We start from the raw sequence: 17,413 nt of genomic DNA, 5'->3' as shown, positions 1-17,413 counted from the left end.
CAACCTCCTCCTCCCAGGTTCAAGCGATTCCCCTGCCTCAGCTTCCTGAGCTCGGACAACAGGCGTGCACCACCACACCCGGCTTATTTTTTGTATCTTAGTAGAGACAGGGTTTCACCTTGTTGGCCAGGATGGCCCCGATCTCCTGACCTCATGATCCACCCGCCTGGCGTCCCAAAGTGCTGGGATTACAGGTATGAGTCATCGCGCCCAGCCAGGACGTTTTTTATTCAAGTGTCTTTTCTTGATTTGTGAGATTTATTTGCATGTTATGAATAGATTATGGGTAGAAAACTATTGTCAAGTATGTTCCAAATATTTTTTGGTTTATTATTTGTCTTCACATTTCCTTCTTTATTTCCTGAAAGTCTTACATTTGTATGTAGTTCTACTTTAGTGGTGTTTTCTTTCCTTATCTCTCCCAGTGCTCATAGAGCTGGAAAAGCCTTCTCTACCCTGAGATTGCATAAACGGGTACCTATATTTTATCTTAGTACTTATGTGGCATCACCACCATCGTCGTCATTATCGTAGGCTTCTCTGAGTCTACGATTTTTTTTCTTTTTTTTTTTTTCTGAGATGGAGTCTTGCTCTGTCCCCAGGCTGGAATGCAGTGGCGCGATCTCGGCTCACTGCAACCTCTGCCTCCTGGGTTCAAGCAATTCTCTTGCCTCAGCCTCCTGAGTAGCTGGGACTACAGGTGCACACCACCACACCCAGCTAATTTTTGTGTTTTTAGTAGAGATGGGGTTTCACCATGTTGGTTAGGCTGATCACGAATTCCTGACCTCAGGTGATCTGCCTGCCTCAGCCTCCCAAAGTGTTGGGATTACAGGCGTGAGCCACTGCACCCGGCCCAAATATTTAATTTTTGTAGGATCTCACTATGTTGCCGAGGCTGGTCTCGAACTCCTGGGCTCAAGTAATCTTCCCACTTCAGTCTCCCAAAGTGTTGGAATTACAGGTGTGAGCCACCACATGGCCCAGCTTGTGACTTCATTATTTTACACTTAAGCCCTACCATGGTTTGGCTTTCTCTGGATTTGAAGGAGGAGGTGGGGACCTATGCTCTCCTAGATGGCTAGTGGTGGTCAGGGCGGCCTTGGACTGTGAGGGGAGGGCTCTGTGGCTGATGGTGAGGAAGCTCTTCTCTGGGTGTCTGGGAGGAACTGGTGGCTCAGTCAGGAGGCCCAGGAGTACTGGAGAATGGACTCTGGCCACCAGGGCTGGTCCAGGGCAGGGCTCTGTCCCAGTGGCCAAGGCCTCGCCCAGTGCCATGAGGACCCAGGCCCTGTTAGGAGAAAGTGGCCCCCTCAGCAGAGGGGTTGCCCATGTGCTGCCTCTCTCTACTGGTTGTTTGAATGTGCTCTGTTCTCCCTGCAGCCCTCTGGACCCCGAGGTTGGACCCTCCTGTGACATACCTACCATGCGGACACTCTTCAACCTCCTCTGGCTTGCTCTGGCCTGCAGCCCTGTTCACACTACGCTGTCAAAGTCAGATGCCAAAAAAGCCGCCTCAAAGACGCTGCTGGAGAAGGTAGGGGTGGCCTGGGGACTTGAGGCGACTGTCCTGGCTGAGGGCTGATCCATCATCCTCCTGTCTGTCCACTGGGACCTGTGAGCCAGGAGGCTCGAGGGGCTTGGCTCCTCACAAAGGCACCTGATGAGCCTGCAGCTGGTGGGCAGCCTGCGTGGTTCTGGAGCTCTGGCCAGTCAGTGCCTCTGAGTGAGCAGCCTTTGGAGCCAAGTTTTGAGGGTAGGGTGCCTCCCCACTCACCCCACATGGAGCTTGTTTTATGTGCCAGTTGCCAGTTTCCATCCTCCACCTCTTGCTTGTATCACCTGCATCTTCATCTTGCTGTCTTTGTGATGGCCTTGAGCTGTGTTTGCCTCATGCTTTTTGGGGCGTTCCCCTGGGATGGCCCTGGGATTGCACGTTCAAGGGTGTAAACTCATAGAACCACCCTTCGGTCCTAGCAGTCCCCATGCCGCTGGCTAGACCTTAACACAGGACGGTTCCTGTGACCTAGTCCTGGATTGGCAGATGCTCTCTGTGCTGTCTGGGGGCAAATAAACTATGCAGTGGAAATCTCTCTCTCACGGAGCCCCTTGGGGCGAGGTCAAGAGGAGGCTGAGCCAGGCCGCAGAGTGTGGACAGAAGAGACGAGTTGATAACTGGATGGAGGGTTTCCAGGAGCAGAGGTGGAGTAGGGGGAGGTGTGACATGGCAGGAAAAGACTCTCATTGGTGGGAGCGGTGGCCGGCGGTGGTTGGCCAGCATGGTGGCGTGTGCCTGGCATGTTCTTTTTTTTTTTTTTTGAGATGAAGTTTCGCTCTTGTTGCCCAGGCTGGAGTGCAGTGGCGCGATCTTTGCTCACTGCAACCTCTGCCACCCAGGTTCAAGCGATTCTCCTGCCTCAGTCTCCCGAGTAGCTGGGATTACAGGCGCCTGCCACCATGCCTGGCTAATTTTTGCATATTTAGTAGAGATGGAGTTTCACCATGTTGACCAGACTGGTCTCCAACTCCTGACCTCAGGTGATCCACCTGCCTCAGCCTCCCAAAGTTCTGGGATTACAGGTGTGAGCCACCGCACCCAGCCCACCTGGCATGTTCTTGTCCAGGAAAGTGTGTGGCCCTGGAGTGCCCGGATGGGTATAAAGTGGCCAGAGCTGGTGCAAGACTATCCACCCTCACATGCAAGGAGGAAGCCACCATAGCTGTCTGGCTGCCTGCCTGCCTTCCAGCCCAGAGCAAGGGTGGGAAAGGCCCTGTACAGTCGGCCAGTGTCTGTTGACAGCCAGAGCCCTTCTGAATTGAATTGCCTGCTGTGGTCTCGATCCTCTACGTACAGGGTCTCCAGGTCAGCAGCACTGTGTTGATCCAGTGACTCGGCTGCTGGCTGAATGGAAAGGGTTTGCTGGGTGGGGTTTTGTGTTCTACACTGAGGACAGATGACTGATGGCTTTCTCTCATTCCTTTTATTTCAGAGTCAGTTTTCAGATAAGCCAGTTCAAGACCGGGGTTTGGTGGTGACGGACCTCAAAGCTGAAAGCGTGGTTCTTGAGCATCGCAGCTACTGCTCAGCAAAGGCCCGGGACAGACACTTTGCTGGAGATGTACTGGGCTATGTCACTCCAGTAAGTTGGGGCCCTCACAGTGCAGAGGGAGGTCCTGAGGCTCAGGCGGGCTGCCCTGGCACCGCGATGGCCTCTTCTGGCCAGTCAGTGATGGGGGTCTGTGTTCTGATCTCCTGGGGCTGTCACTGCTGTGAGGCTGCAGTGGGAGAGGTGCCATTCTGGAGATGGCAGAGTATAAGGCCTTGGGGGTCTCTCCAGTGGCTTGCTGTGGTGTGGTGACCTCTGTGGGTTCCCCCTGAATCCCAAGGTGGGCTCTCAGGTTGTCTGGTGTCAGGAAGTGGGTGTGCAGAGCCAACCCTGAGCCAGGGAGGGGTGGGTTCTCACACCCAGCGTCCTCTTCTCTTGCTGTTCCCAGCTGCCAGCCTGCAGCAGTGGTGTGCACTAGCTCTGGGCAGGGCTTGAGACAAGCACCGGTCACTTTTGGTGAAAGGGATGTCGTGGCCTGGGTCCCAGGCTGTGAGTGGCAGTCCAGAGTGGGAGAAGGATACCCCAGGCCAGGAGCTGATGTCAGTCCAGGCTGAGATCTGTCTACACTGGCCAGCCCTGGGCATGTCCAGAGCCGCCAGAACGACAGCACCATGGTGAGGCAGGCGCTCACTCACCCGTCCTCCGTCTGATGTCTCCATCTTTTGCCAGTGGAACAGCCATGGCTACGATGTCACCAAGGTCTTTGGGAGCAAGTTCACACAGATCTCGCCCGTCTGGCTGCAGCTGAAGAGACGTGGCCGTGAGATGTTTGAGGTCACGGGCCTCCACGACGTGGACCAAGGTTCTCATCCTTCCTGCTTGACTGTGCTTGCCCCACAGGCTGAAAAGAGTGTGAGTGTGAGAGCAGGGGTGTGTGTGTAAGTGGGTGTGTCTCTCTTTGTGGGTGTCTCTGTATGGGAGTGTGTGTGTGATTTAAATGTGAGTGTGTGTGAGACTGATGATGTGGGAGAGAAGAGATTGTGAGTGTTAAATGTGACTGTGAGTGTGGACATGTTTAAGTGTGAGACAGCGGGTGTGTGAGTGTGATGGCCATGAGGCCCACGCCCTCACTCCTTGTGGCCAAGCCTGGAGAGCAGACCCATGGTGCGGGCTGGTGTCCTGAGTGGGAAGGGGAGTGGAGCAGGGCAGGCCTGGTGGAGGGGGTTTCTGAGGTGGTTGCCACTGTGGGACCCTCTACAAGGCCAGGTTGGTGCTTCAGAGTGTTGTGCCCAGCTCTGCTGTGTGGTCCAGGTGGCTGTGAGGTGGGCCTTCGCTTTCTCTTCTGGGCCGCACACAAGCATGAGCAGGACGGGCTCTACAATGACTCGGGCGGCCTCTGGGCCGTGAAGGGCACAGGCCATTGGCCTCTCCTCCTCTGTCCCTCTCAGCAATTTTCATTCAATGCCAGGGAGGAGGGTGGGGTTCAGGCAGAGGCTGCCTCCTGATGGCACATCCTGATGACATCTGCCCAAGTTTACATGGCCGCACCTTGCATTTGGTCTCGGACAGAGAGAAATGGCAGGGGAAGTGTTAGCCAGTTTTGGAGTTTCGAGAGCAGGAGTGGTTTTCCCTGACACTGAGAGAACCATGGGGAGGTGATGGAGTGTCGGCCAGTGTCAGGGCCTGGCGGGTCTGGCCATCCTTCAGCTCGGAGAAATCCTGACCTTCCCCAGGCCCTGGGATGCAGCTGCCTGTCCCCCTGGCCGGCCACAGGCTTTTATCTGTCCCAGCTCAGGGAGGGCAAGCTCAGAGCTGCTCTGCAGGGTCAGGAGGGGGCCTTGGCCAGAAGGGTGAGAGTTGGGGTTAGAAAGGGAGTGTGGAGGGCCAGCCCTGGGCCAGGGAGGGGTGGGTTCTCACACCTGCCTCCCCGCCCCTGTCCTTCCCATTGCGTATGGTGCAGCTGCCACATTTTCCTCCTCAGATAGGCTGAGTCTTCCGGCGGGCGCACGTCCCTTTGTTGACTGTCCCCTCCATGTCCCACAGGGTGGATGCGAGCCATCAGGAAGAATGCCAAGGGCCTGCACATAGGTGAGTCTGGCAGGCCAGGAGTGAAGGCCCTGATGGCACGACCTCCGAGGGTGGACAAGTGGGCGCTGGGGTCTCCACATGTTCCTGATCACCCAGCTGTGCTGCCGCGGCACAGGTTACTTTGACTGCTCTGAGATGGGGCTGGCCCTGGCCTGGCATTCACAGCCCTTGGTCTGGCTGGAGTCCTGGGCTCTCCTCCCCACACAGGCTGTGGCCCTCCAAAGCCAGCACCTCCTTGGCTAGTGTCATTGCCTTCATTGTTCTCCTTTCCATTTTTTCCTTCATTCACCTGATGAGTCCTATCAGGGCAGCTAGGGCCAAGCCCTGGGCTCGGCCTGAGGGTGATGCTGACCCTGGCTCACCTGTGCCCCTGTAGCTCATGGCTGGGGATGGGGGCACATGTGTCCCCACGTCCAGTGGCAACCTCAGAGGCAGTGGATTAAGAGTACGAGTTGCTGAGGGAGAGACTCTGGGGGATGCTAGAAGCGGGTGACTGGTCTGAGCTGGAGCAGCTGGAGTCTGTCCCAGCCTCCCTCCTGTAAGGTGGGGCCACTACCATGCTGAGCCCTGTGGGGAGCTGGTGTCAGGATATCAGGACTGTCAGCGTCTGCTCGCTCCTTCCCCACAACCCCCCCCCAGCCTGTGAGGCTCTGGGACATACTCTCTGGACGCGTGGTTGCTCCAGGTGGCCTCCCTGCCCCTCACTGTCTGGCCTCACTTCCCTCTGGAGGCCAAGGGGATGCCTTTTTGAGGCAGCAAGCAGCAGGGGCCTCCAGCATCTCCCACTCACGGCCCCCGTGTGTGTCTGTTGCCACTGCAGTGCCTCGGCTCCTGTTTGAGGACTGGACTTACGATGATTTCCGGAATGTCTTAGACAGTGAGGATGAGATAGAGGAGCTGAGCAAGACCGTGGTCCAGGTGGCAAAGGTGAGGCCTGTGTGCTGCTCCAGCCTCTGAGCATAGCCCCCCAGGTCCCACCTGGCCGTCTGGCTGGGCCTCCCACGAGGCTTCCACTCGGCTTTTCTGGCTTCTTCCTTGGGCACCTTCTGGTGTGGCCCCCGTCTTCCAGGGAAGGCAGCATCAGCCAGGCTCAGGCTGCTGCTCACTTTCTTGACCACGGTTCCTCTGGAGGTCCCAGGCATGGGAGACCTGTCTGCTGGGCCATGGTGCTTCCCTTGGGCAAAGCCCAGCTGCCTGCTACCCTCCTGGGAGGGGACCCAGCCCTGCTGGCTGCCAGTATGTCTGGGTTGCAGGGGTCAGGGAGCCCCCAGACCCTGGGGGTGGAGTTGGGGGAGGCACATGGGTGGGTGGGATGCAGGAGAGCACTGGCCCTTCCACTCCTGTTCCTCTGGGACCCCCACACTTCCTCCTTTAGACAGGCACTTCTGGGCATACAGACCAGGCTTGGGTCTTGCCTTGTGAGTGACCAGGCCACGACCTGACCATGTGGGCCGAGGTGGCGGGCTTCTTGTTTTTCCACTGCTCCCTCCTGGACCTCCAGGCCCTCCTTACCTGTGACTGCTTCTTTCAGAACCAGCATTTTGATGGCTTCGTGGTGGAGGTCTGGAACCAGCTGCTAAGCCAGAAGCGCGTGTGAGTGGGCACAGGTGGTGGTGGGGGGCCCACCTCCTGGCCCTGGTGTTTGTAGGAGGCTAGAGGAAAGACCAGGGGTTTGGGGAGGGCCTTCCTTCCACAGTCCCTGTGCCTGGGGTGGGGATGGGGCCGCACAAAAGATGGACACCTGCTCAGAAAAGTGGAAGCAGCCTGTGGCACGCAGCCGGCTCTGAACGCATTGCTGCACCGGCCCTGATGCCTCTCTTGGGTGGTCAGAGGAACTTGAGGACCCTCATTCATGAAGGCTTGGCAAGAGAAAGATGGCCCAGATGGTGACAGCAGGTTGAGCTTGGACACAAGCAGAAACTCCTCACTGAGCATGGGGGAACCTTCCTGGGGGTGTCCCTGAGCACGGCCAGGACCCGTGGTGTGGACTGCCATGGTGGCCTCTGGGGAATGCCTCCCAGGCCCCCAGGCTCTGCAGCAGTCCCCTCCACCGGGAGGCGGCCACAGCACTCCCTTTGCCACATCAGAGCCCAGCCCTCCCATGACCCTTGTGGGTTCCCACTCCCCGTGGGCCAATTGACCAGGATTGGAGGGAGTGATGGAAAGTGCTCCACCGCCTGGACTGGACTGGACTGGCCACAGCCCTGAGGAATGGCTCTTCCTTGGTCCTGCCCAAGCAGCCCAGCCAACTCACCTAAAACAACCACCTTGCCTGTTCTGCCAAAGTGGACGACTGCCCTACAGGATAGCAGGGGGGCAGTACTGCTGCCCAAGATGTTGGTAGGGGGCGTCCTCAACGTGCTCAGGACAGGTGGCTTCCTCTCACTCCACTGGTTGCAGCGAGTGAGGCTGGCGCCGTCTCCACCGGGCGCCTGTGGCAGCTGTCCAGCCCTTCAGCCTTCTGTGCGAGACGTAGGTTCTGGAATCAGCTCCCCCGCCCCTGCCACCTGAAATAGTTCTGGTTGTGCTTTAAGAGCCCAGGCCTGAGCTCAGGCTCCATGGTGTCCCCTGCAGCAGCCATGGCACTTTCATCCCATTGCTGCTATGGGCAGAGGAGCTGCAGGTCCAGGCTCTGCCCACCCGGGGCAGCGTCCCCACACAGATCTTAAGTTTGAGGGAGGGAAGGGACATTGTTGAGGCAGAGCCCATGAGGGGTAGGGCAGGATTCCTGCCCAGGGGCTCAGAGGACCCTCAGCCTGGAGCTGGTACAGGTCCTGCCCCTTTGGGTGGCTCCAGCCTCTGCAGCCCCACCGCTCCTCCCACTAGGCTCTGAGGGACTCACTGGCTGGGAGGCAGCAGTCCAAGGCTCTTCCTGGAACTGCTCCCAGGCCCAGGCTCCAGAAGAGCCCTGGAGTCCTGTTTCCTGGTGCCCAGACCCCCACACCCTCCGCCAGCACCCCTCGGTGTGCCCCCCACTGGATACTGGTGCCCAGACCCCACACCGTCCGCCAGCACCCCTCAGTGTGCCCCCCACTGGATCCTGGTGCCCAGACCCCACTCCCTCAGCCAGCACCCCTCAGTGTGCCCCCCACTGGATGTGTCCGAGAGGCTCCTCTGTCTGCTTTCCTCCTGGGAGGCCTGGCAGCAGCAGGAGGACAAGGAGCTGCGTGGAGGGAGGCTGGGAGGGCACTGCAGTAGGGGTAAGGATGTCCCCAAGACTGTGGGGAGTCTGTTGTCTGCACAGCCCCTGAGGGGCCCCAGCTCTGCTGGAGGATCAGGTGCCTGCATTCCTGGCTGAGGGACAATCCCAGGCCCTGCCTTGGGGGGCTTCTTGCTGAGCAGTGGGCCGAGGACCCTGCTGGGGCTGACCTTCTGTTACCCTCTGAGGGTGGGGGTGTCTCAGCAGGAGACAGAGTCCGCCAGCTTCCAGCCTTCTCACTCGTCCTGGGAGAACGGGTCTATTAATCAGAGATTTCTGTTTCAGAGCATTAGGTAGGCAGTGAGACAGCCCCAGAGGCTCCTCAGGAGACAACCTCATGTCGGGGTGGCCTGGGGGCACTGAGACAGCCTCGTGTCTGGGGTGGAGGCTGAGGGCTCCTGACGGGTCATAAACGTCAGGGTGGGAGGGCAGGAGGCAGTAGGGGAATTGCCGAGCCGGAGTGGCTGTGGCAGGCGAGGACGGGTGGGAGCGGCCTGTGAGCACCTCGTGTCCAGGCTCCTGCAGGAAGGTGGGGAGCTGCCAGCATGGCAGGGCAGGCAGTATCCAGGCTCCACAGATTCCTTTGGGCATTCTGCTGCCTGGGAGCTGCCTCAGCACAGTCCTGCCTCCGACCACCACTTGGACCCCAGCCCCCAGTGTGCCAGGCCCAAGGCTGGGCTCAGCAGGTTCTGGTCCCAGCACTGGGCCCTGTACAGAGGCTCAGGGCAGCTTTTCCTGCAGTTTGTTGGCAGTGCCCTTGGCAGGGGTGTTGCTGCCTCTGGTCCCTCCTGAGCGCTGAGTCAGCCCCTTACCGTTGTCCCCACATCCAGAGGGGTTGTGATGGGGCGCTCGGAGCCACTAGTCCCAGCAGCTGGCAGTATGAGGGGGTCTGTTGTGAGGAGCACTCCGGGCAATGCCGCACCACTGTAGCTGCAGCCCACATCACCTCCAGGGCCCATGTTGTCTCCTGGGGGCCCAGGTACACCTGGGCCACACAGCCTGACTGCGGGTGGACACCCAGGCTCCCTGGGCCCCTCACAGAGTGACTGGGGGCACCTTTTGGCCTTCAGGTCTGGTGTGGCCCTGGAAGAAGGCCATCCCACCACTGTCCTGGGGAGCTGTGGGTACCTGCAGACAGCACAAAGCCCACAGGCTGGGAGCCAGGCAGGAGACCCCCAGGTAGGGTCAACTTCCCCAGGCATCTGGGCAGGGCTTACTCTGCTCACTTTGGTGTTTCAGGGGCGGGGGCAGCACCCTCGACCACCACCTCTAAGTGGCGCGCAGTGCGTGACAGCCTCTGGCACCCATAGAGTTGTGGACACAGCTGCAGAGGCGTGAGGACAGGCTGCCCAAAGACTCTGCTCCTCGCTAAGGACTGTGCCTGCATTGCAGCCGGCAGAACTAACACCAGATGATCTGGGCCAGAGTTACCCAGGAATTGATGGGGGCTTAGCTTGGAAAATGACAGTCCCATTTGGGCCATGTCAGGGAAACAGGAGCTGCCGCTATGCAGCAGTTGCACGTGCCAGGCCCTGGTCCTGGCACCATCAGGAGCACCAGGACCTCTGGATACTGGCTAAGGAACTATCACGCCGTCCTGACCTAACCTGGTTCTCACCGAGCCCCACAGAGGCTTGTGCTGGAGCGGGGCGGGACCTGAGGCCAGCAAGGCCGGCTCTTGCCCCGCCCTCAGCCCTCCTGTCATCCCCTGAGGGGTGGGTCTGGGTCTCCTCCCCAGATGGGGCTGCTCCCCGGGCTGCAGCGCAAGAGTGACAGTCTCCCATGCTCGGTATCAGCCAGAGCCGGCCCAGTGTGTACGCCTCACCCTGAAACCCAACTTTGCAGCAGCATGTGCTCCAGGCCAGTTTCTGCAAAGAGGCCACCTGCAGGGTAGACTCATGGGCACCAGCGTGTGTACATGGCAGGCTTGGGTCCTGAGGGCTGCTCCCAGGCCATGCTAGGAGGGAGGCTAGTGCCGTCCCTTGGGGAGCACTGCTCCACTCTAGGGGCCAGAGGAGGCCTCATTGCTGCTCCCTGTCTCCTCCCCTGCCCAGTGCCCTGCCCTCTCCTTCCCTCAGCTACACCAGGCAGGTGTGGCCCTTGGAGTGCCCTGCAGCTGCCCTTGGGTCAGTGTCCTGGGCCTGCTGGGGGCCTTTCCTCACCTGGCGTGTCTTTTTTTTTTTTTAATCTGCCATGTCTAGGCGTCTGAAGTGTGGTGTGGACATGTGGGGCTGTCTCTGGTTGAGCCCCTCTTTCTGGGGGTTCCTAGGGTACTGCACAGGCCCCCACTCTAGGGGGGGCCACTGGGGCATGAGACAGTGTTGTTGCGGCTACATCTAGAGATGAATAGGAAGTTCCCACGAAGGGACTCGCAGCCTCGCCTGCCCTGCTGCAGGGTGTCAGGTTGGGGACCAGCCCCACCTCTCCCTGAGGCAGTGGGTGTCACAGAACCCTGGGAGAGGCCTCAGTGCCAGGCGCTGCCGACCCCACCTCTTGGTTCTTGCAGGGGCCTCATCCACATGCTCACTCACCTGGCCGAAGCTCTGCACCAGGCCCGGCTGCTGGCCCTCCTGGTCATCCCGCCTGCCATCACCCCCGGGTAAGTGCCGCCCTGGAGGTGTGGGGGTGGCTGTGGAGGTCTCTGGGATCTGGGGCAGCCAGTACAGGGTGTTGGCCAAGGGCCCACACCCTCCTGCTCAACACCCAAACCCCAGCCCATCTGTAGAGGCTTCAGCTGCCACACACACACTGTGCCCCTGTGCTGGGCCCAGAGAAGGCTCCAGGTCAGCACGTGAGTCCCAGGGGCAGACCTGGGGGCCAAGTGGACAGAAGCAGGCTGGGTTGGGGAGTCACAGAGCCCAGGCAGGGCTAGCCTGGTTGGGGGCACCCCAAGGTGTCGAGGCAGAAGTCCCAGGGCTCTGCCCAGAGCAGCCCCTCAGGCAGACACTGGGCTTCCCGGCCCACCACTCTGGAAAGAAGCTGCCAACCCTCTGCACCACTGCAGCCTTCTGTCCCTTCAGAGGCAGAGAGGGGACTGTGGGCCACTCACTGTGTGTGGTTGGGTGCACCCCCAAGCCCGAGGATGTCTAGAGGGACTCACAGAAGAGCCAGTTTGTGCTCACAGGAGGCTGCCACCCTGCAGATGCCTGTCCCAGCACAGGCCGGCCATGCCCTCAGGGTGGCACCCCTGGCTAAGCAGGCAGCCTGGTGGCCTCCTTCACAGCCTGGAGGCTGCTGAGGGCGCTTTGCACGGTCAACCGACTTTTCTCTCCAGGCTTTCCAGGGCTCTCCACTGATCAGTATGGGCTTCAGCCAGGCAAGGCAGCACTGGGACAGACACGGCAGCATGTCCTGCAGACCAGTTTCAGACCTCTGCCCCTGGTCCTGCTGTCGTGGCCAGGTTCCTTCCCTGGAGCTGGGGCGGGCTGTGCTCAGACCCTTCTGGCTCCCAGCACAACGCAGTTCCTAGTTCCTGGTGGACTCAGACTGACCCTTTGATGGAAGACCTTGGAAAGTGGAAAGCAGAAGGGGTGCTGAGAGCTGAGCCCTGGGGGCTGCTTTGTGCATGGCCTGAGCTTGCACACATGCCCAGCATTGTGATGACAGGACTCGCTCTGCCTGTGACCAGGCGTTCGGACCTCCTGTCCCAGACCGAGCCCACACTGCTGTGTGCCCTGGCCCCTCCCTCTCCTTTATGTGCCAGCTGGGCTGACCTGTGGGTGGTGCTCGGGAGGGAGGAGCCCGGCTCTGCGTTCACGATTCTGCTCCCACAGCCCACCAACCTCACCTTCCCCAGCAAGAACGGGCCCAAGTCCAGGGCTGGGGTCTCACCTCTATTCTGGGTTTGGGGCCTGTGTCATCCCCTACACTGCATCTTTTTCTTTTCTTTTCTTTTTGTTGAGATGGAGTCTCACTCTGTCACCCAGCCTGGTCTCACTGCAACCTCTGCCTCGCAGGCTCAAGTGATTCCCCCACCTCAGCCTCCTAAGTAGCTGGGACCACAGGCACATGCCACTACACCCAGCTAATTTTTTGTTTGTTTGTTTTTTGTTTTGTAGAAATGAGGTTTTGCCATGTTGCCCAGGCTGGTCTTGAACCCCTGGGCTCAAGCGATCGTCCCACCCCAGCCTCCCAAGCCACCGTGGCCAGCCTTTTCCGACGTGAGACACTTATGTCTGACCTGTGTTCCCAGAGTTTGAAGGGGGCTGGCAGGGGCTGGCTGTGAGGACATGCCCTTCCTGAGCTGACAGCACCTGTCTCAGGTTGTTGGGAGGACTTTGCAGGCCTGGGGCTGGGAGAAAATTTTTCGGGGTGGCAGACGTTCCCTGTCCAGAGGCCACCTCTGTAAGGCACAGACTTCATGGGGCTCCGAGTTGCCCTTTGTACTTAGGGGAGCTGCAGAAGCAGCCATCGGTGGGGACCAGCTCAGGAGCCCAGGGCAGTTCTTGAGGCCGGGGCAGAGGGCCAGGTGCCTGCCTTTTGCTGGTGGCAGCCTCTGCCTGAGCTTCTGGCCCTAGGCAGGAAGTGGGCAGTCTGAGCTGGGCCAGGTCCCTGCCCCTCACCCCACAGCAACCAAAGCTCACGGCTCCCTTTGCATGGCGCTGGTGGGTCCACTCTGAGGTGTGTGGGGCCACGACGCTGGCCATCTCCTCCAAGCCCCATGGTTTAGGGCAGGCCATCACTATGTGGAGCCCGACTCAGCAGTCAGAGAAAGGTAACGCATGGGGGCGCCATCACCGGATCCTCAGCAAACACGTTTGCACAGAGGCCCCTGCTCCCCGCATACCTGCCTCTTGTCTGCAGCCTCGGGGGATGGGGCAGGCTGCGTGCTGGCAGTGTGTGTGGAGGCCTCTGGGGGGGACTGTAGGCATCCTGTGCGGTGTAGACAGGCTGAGATCCAGGCTGAGGTCGGTCCCCAAAGAGCTGAAGGGTGCTGACAGGCCAGTCAGGGAGCAGGCTAGGCCTGCAGGCTGATGGACAGTAGAGCAGCCATCGTGAGGGGTGAGGAGGCTGGCAGCAGCAGATGGGTCAGGCGACCCAAGGCCATGGGAGACAGGTTCAGAAATCTCCGACAGGCAGAGGGGGAGGGGAGCTGTGGGTGGAGGAACAGGTGTGGGCACTGGCTGCTGGGGGCAGATTCCCTGAGCGTGGGAGGTTGCAGGGACAGTGATGCCAGCATCTGTTAGGGTTGGGGAAAGGTATTCCCTGAGGATGGCTGTGGGGCCTGACACTGATGCCACCATCTCTGTTAGGGTTGGGAACTGGCATTCCCTCAGGGCTGCTGTGGGGCCTGGCTCTGCAGGTGGGAACTGCGGGGCCAGGCGGTGTGGCTGGCAGGGACTGGGGACCACAGGCTGAGCCCATACCTTCCTCACAGCCTGGAGGGAGGTCAACTGGGAACATACTACGGCTCTCCCCTGCTGGGTGGCTGGAAGATGAGAATCTAGGGAGGATGGAGGCTGAGCCCGTAGGGTCTGGTAGCTGCAGTGCAGGAGCAGGGAAGAGATGGGCCCACCCCGGCAGATGGCGGCGGGAGGGGTTGACATGGAGCTGACGTTCCTTTTGCCTGGCGTCGACGCAGTGAGGCAGACATCACCCGGAGATGGTACCTGGTTGGCCGAGGGAAGAGGGGGCATCTGCCACATGGGCCTAGTGTTGAGACCAAGGTGGGTGGGTGGGGGTTTCAGGGAGGTCGTAGGTAGAACGTGGGAGTTGTGCCGTGCTGGAGGGACGGTGTGGGTACATGGCAGAAGACTGGGCTCACTTGTGTTACCATCTCCCCTCGGCATCTGGGAGGACGCTGGTCTGGAGGCCGCATCCACCCTGGCCTCTGGCAGCTGTGGGGTCTATGTGGCTGGAGGGACCTGGTCAGGCCCCAGCCTGAGATTGTTCATCCCCTCTTTCTGGAAAGAGGGAAAGAAAGGGTGACTTGGGGAGGAGAGTGTGAGGCAGCCAGCTGGGCAGTGCACCCCCAGGGCCCTGGGGCACAGAGCGCCCTGTCTCAGCACCAAGCTCGTGCAGGGGCAGCCCGGGCAGGGCAGAGCAGAGCGCGTCCAGCCGTCTGGAGGGGCACTGGCATTGGTGTAGGCCCGGGATCCAGTCGAGGCTGAGTGGGCACTCACCTTCCTTGCCGCTGCCTGCATGGGGCCCACCCAGGACATGGGCGATGGGAGGGTGGGCAGCTGGCTGTGATGAGCTCCTTTTCCTTCCTTCCTCCCGGGGTTTCGTTCCTCAGAAATGAATTCAGAACATGGTGTTTTCGGTGTGAGCGGTAATTCCTGTTCATCTGAAGTCACGCTGTGTCTAATCCAGGACAAGCTGTTACCTCATTTCTCAGCCGTGGCGATCCCCTCTTGTCCGGGTGCCGTGGGGCACAGAGACAAATGGCTCCGCTGCCGGCTCTCGTGGCTGTCTGGGTGAGGGACACAGGCTGGGGAGGGGCGGTCCTGGCAGTGGCCCCTTTGCAGTCTTTCTTGCGGGTAGGAGGAGGTCCACATTCCCGGGTGGTCCCCAGGGCCAGCGCCAGGTGGGGGGTGGCAGGACCAGGGGCACGGGCCTGGTTCCCTCCCCTCTCCCCCACTGATCACCACCGTGAGCTGCTTCCACCTCTGGATGGGGCCTGCTTTGTTCCCTCGTGTTGTTACCACCCTTGAAAGTGTGAGGACCGTTCCCAGCCTGTGGCCGTGGTTGGTGCCCCGCTGTAGCAGAGTTGTTGGGTCAGTGGGCAGCAACGTGAGCCCCGAAGGGAATACGCAAGCTGTGCCACATGCGTGTGGCGTGTTGGCATGCTGCACTGAGGGGCGCAGTGTGGAACCCTGTCCCCTGGCAAGACTGCCCCTTCCTGCTTGGGGACATTGTGGGGCTGCATTTCTGGTGGAGGCGTGAGGGGCATTCCTGGTTTCTGTGCCACGTTCTGTAGCTGGTGGGAGCCAGATCCTGGACACATGGCCTCACCTACCAAGGCCTTGTGGAGTGAAGCCCACTCTGCCAGGAGCGTCTGGTGCGGCCAAGGCCTTGAGATGGTAGAAGGTACAGTGCCCACGAGAGGGACAGGGGTGTTGCAGCACTGTGGATGTGGGGGAGGCACACGAGCCTGGCTCACAGCAGGAGCCCACATGTCTGATATAGCAGCGTGTGAAACAGGACTGGGTGCTCGGAAGGGCATCATGGGCACAGCGGAGGAGTTGGACTGGGACAGGGCCCTGCAGAGTAGAAACTGCGACTGACAGGGCTGCCATAAGATTGGCAAAGGAGGAGCCAAAGGGACAGGCAGTCATGCTGGCCACAGCCCTGGGTGCAGCAAAGGCCGAAGTTAGAAGCAGAACCATGGGGCACGTGAGAGGAAGGAGTGACTGACAGACACAGACAACTCTGACCAGGATGTCGGCACATTGGAAGACACCACAAAGGAGCGAGAAGACCAGCCTCTCACCAGGAGAAGCGGTGCTGCCCACGCCCCTGACCAAGAGCACATGACCACCTGAGAGAGCTAGAGGGAGAGAAAATGCGAACATGGCGGTGGGAACGCAATGAGGGGCTGGGTGTGGAGGCTCGCGCCTGTCATGCCAGCATTTGGGGAGGCTGAGGCTGGAGGATCGCTTGAGCCCAGGAGTTTGACACCAGCCTGGGCAACATAGTGAGACCCCATCTTTACCAAAAATTTAAAAATTAGCCGGACGTGGTGGCGCCTGTGGTCCCAGCTCCTCGGGAGGCAACAGCAAGACCCTGACTCAAAAACAGAAGAGAAGAAAAGCAAACAAGCAACAAAGACCCCACAGAAAAGCGGGCAGGAGACCTGGACTCGGAGCCACGAGAGGCCACAGTAGATGTGTGCATGGAGCTGGTGGGCAGGCTGGGAGACGCTCAACCACGTTATTCATGAGGGAAGCGTAAATGCAAGTCACGGGGAGATCTCAGCTCAGGAGCAACCGGGCTGGGATGGAACCGACAGCCCATGCTGCCTGGCATCTGCCGCCAGGGTCTGAGTGTTGTGGGCTGTGAGCCAGGGGGCTCTGTGTGGGAGGGGCCAAGGGGCTGCCTGGGACTGACTGGGAGAGGCGCTGGCAAGCCCGAAGGCTGCCTTCCGGCGAGGCCTCTTCCTGGTGCAGTTGGCACCTTTTTGCTGCGTCCTCACATGGCAAACAGCTGTGGTGTCTCTTCTCATAGGGACACTAACTCTGCCATGGGGCCCATCGTCATGGCCTCGTCTAGCCCTAACCACCTCCTAAAGGCCCCATCTCCAGAAACCATCGCGTCAGTGGTTAGGGCTTCAGCATAACCATTTGTGGGGACACGAGTACCCTGTCCACAGCAACACCGATTCGTTGTGTTGCTCTGTTGCCTAGGCTGGAGTGCAGTGCAGTGGCATGATCATGGCTCACTGCGGCCTCCACCTCCTAGGCTCAAGCCATCCTCCCACCTCAGCCCCCCAAGTAGTTGGGACTATAGGCACACAACCACTACACTTGGCTAATTTTTTCATTTTTTTGTGGAGACAAGAGTCTTGCTGTGTTCCCCAGGCTGGACTCCAATTCCTGGGCTCAAGAGATCAACCTGCCTCAGCCTCCCAAAATGCTGGGATTATAGGTGTGAGTCGTCACACCCAGCCATTTTTCCTTTTTGAATCAACTAAAAAAGGCAAGAGGATTGCTTGAGCCCAAAAGTTCAAGGCAGTAGCAAGATAGGATCATGCCGCGGCACTCCAGCCTGGGTGACATAGAGACCCCATCTCAAAAATAGAAATGAGGCTGGGCGCGGTGGCTCAAGCCTGTAATCCCAGCACTTTGGGAGGCCGAGACGGGCGGATCACGAGGTCAGGCAATCGAGACCATCCTGGCTAACACAGTTAAACCCCGTCTCTACTAAAAAATACAAAAAAACTAGCCGGGCGAGGTGGCGGGCGCCTGTAGTCCCAGTTACTCAGCAGGCCTGAAGCAGGAGAATGGCGTAAACCCGGGAGGCGGAGCTTGCAGTGAGCCGAGATCCGGCCACTGCACTCCAGCCTGGGCGTCAGAGTGAGACTCCGTCTCAAAAAAAAAAAAAAAAAAAGAAATGACCTTGGGTGTCGGTGAGAGGACCT

General features: G+C 59.6%; 1 protein-coding gene across 8 annotated transcripts in view; it reads left to right on the top strand.

Moving 5' to 3' along the window:
• Nucleotides 1–17,413, top strand: part of CHID1 (chitinase domain containing 1) — a 47,742-nt gene that overhangs the window by 10,575 nt on the left and 19,754 nt on the right. For 5 of the 8 annotated variants that reach the window (XM_025356076.1, XM_025356073.1, XM_025356074.1 and 2 more), the window contains 7 exons: nt 1,384–1,537; nt 2,991–3,140; nt 3,777–3,909; nt 5,091–5,135; nt 5,956–6,062; nt 6,667–6,728; nt 10,841–10,933. In XM_025356076.1, the coding sequence (XP_025211861.1) occupies nt 1,384–1,537; nt 2,991–3,140; nt 3,777–3,909; nt 5,091–5,135; nt 5,956–6,062; nt 6,667–6,728; nt 10,841–10,933 (744 nt within the window). Of the gene's footprint in view, nt 1–1,382; nt 1,538–2,322; nt 2,398–2,990; nt 3,141–3,776; nt 3,910–5,090; nt 5,136–5,955; nt 6,063–6,666; nt 6,729–10,840; nt 10,934–17,413 lie in introns of those variants that run through there. The other 3 variants (XM_025356071.1, XM_025356072.1, XM_025356077.1) reach the window with 3 other exon arrangements.

Source organism: Theropithecus gelada, chromosome 14 (genome assembly GCF_003255815.1).
Source record: "Theropithecus gelada isolate Dixy chromosome 14, Tgel_1.0, whole genome shotgun sequence".
In the NCBI taxonomy this organism is placed as follows: domain Eukaryota; kingdom Metazoa; phylum Chordata; class Mammalia; order Primates; family Cercopithecidae; genus Theropithecus; species Theropithecus gelada.
Note: the sequence above shows the minus strand (reverse complement) of the source record. Positions and strands in the feature narration are given on the sequence as shown.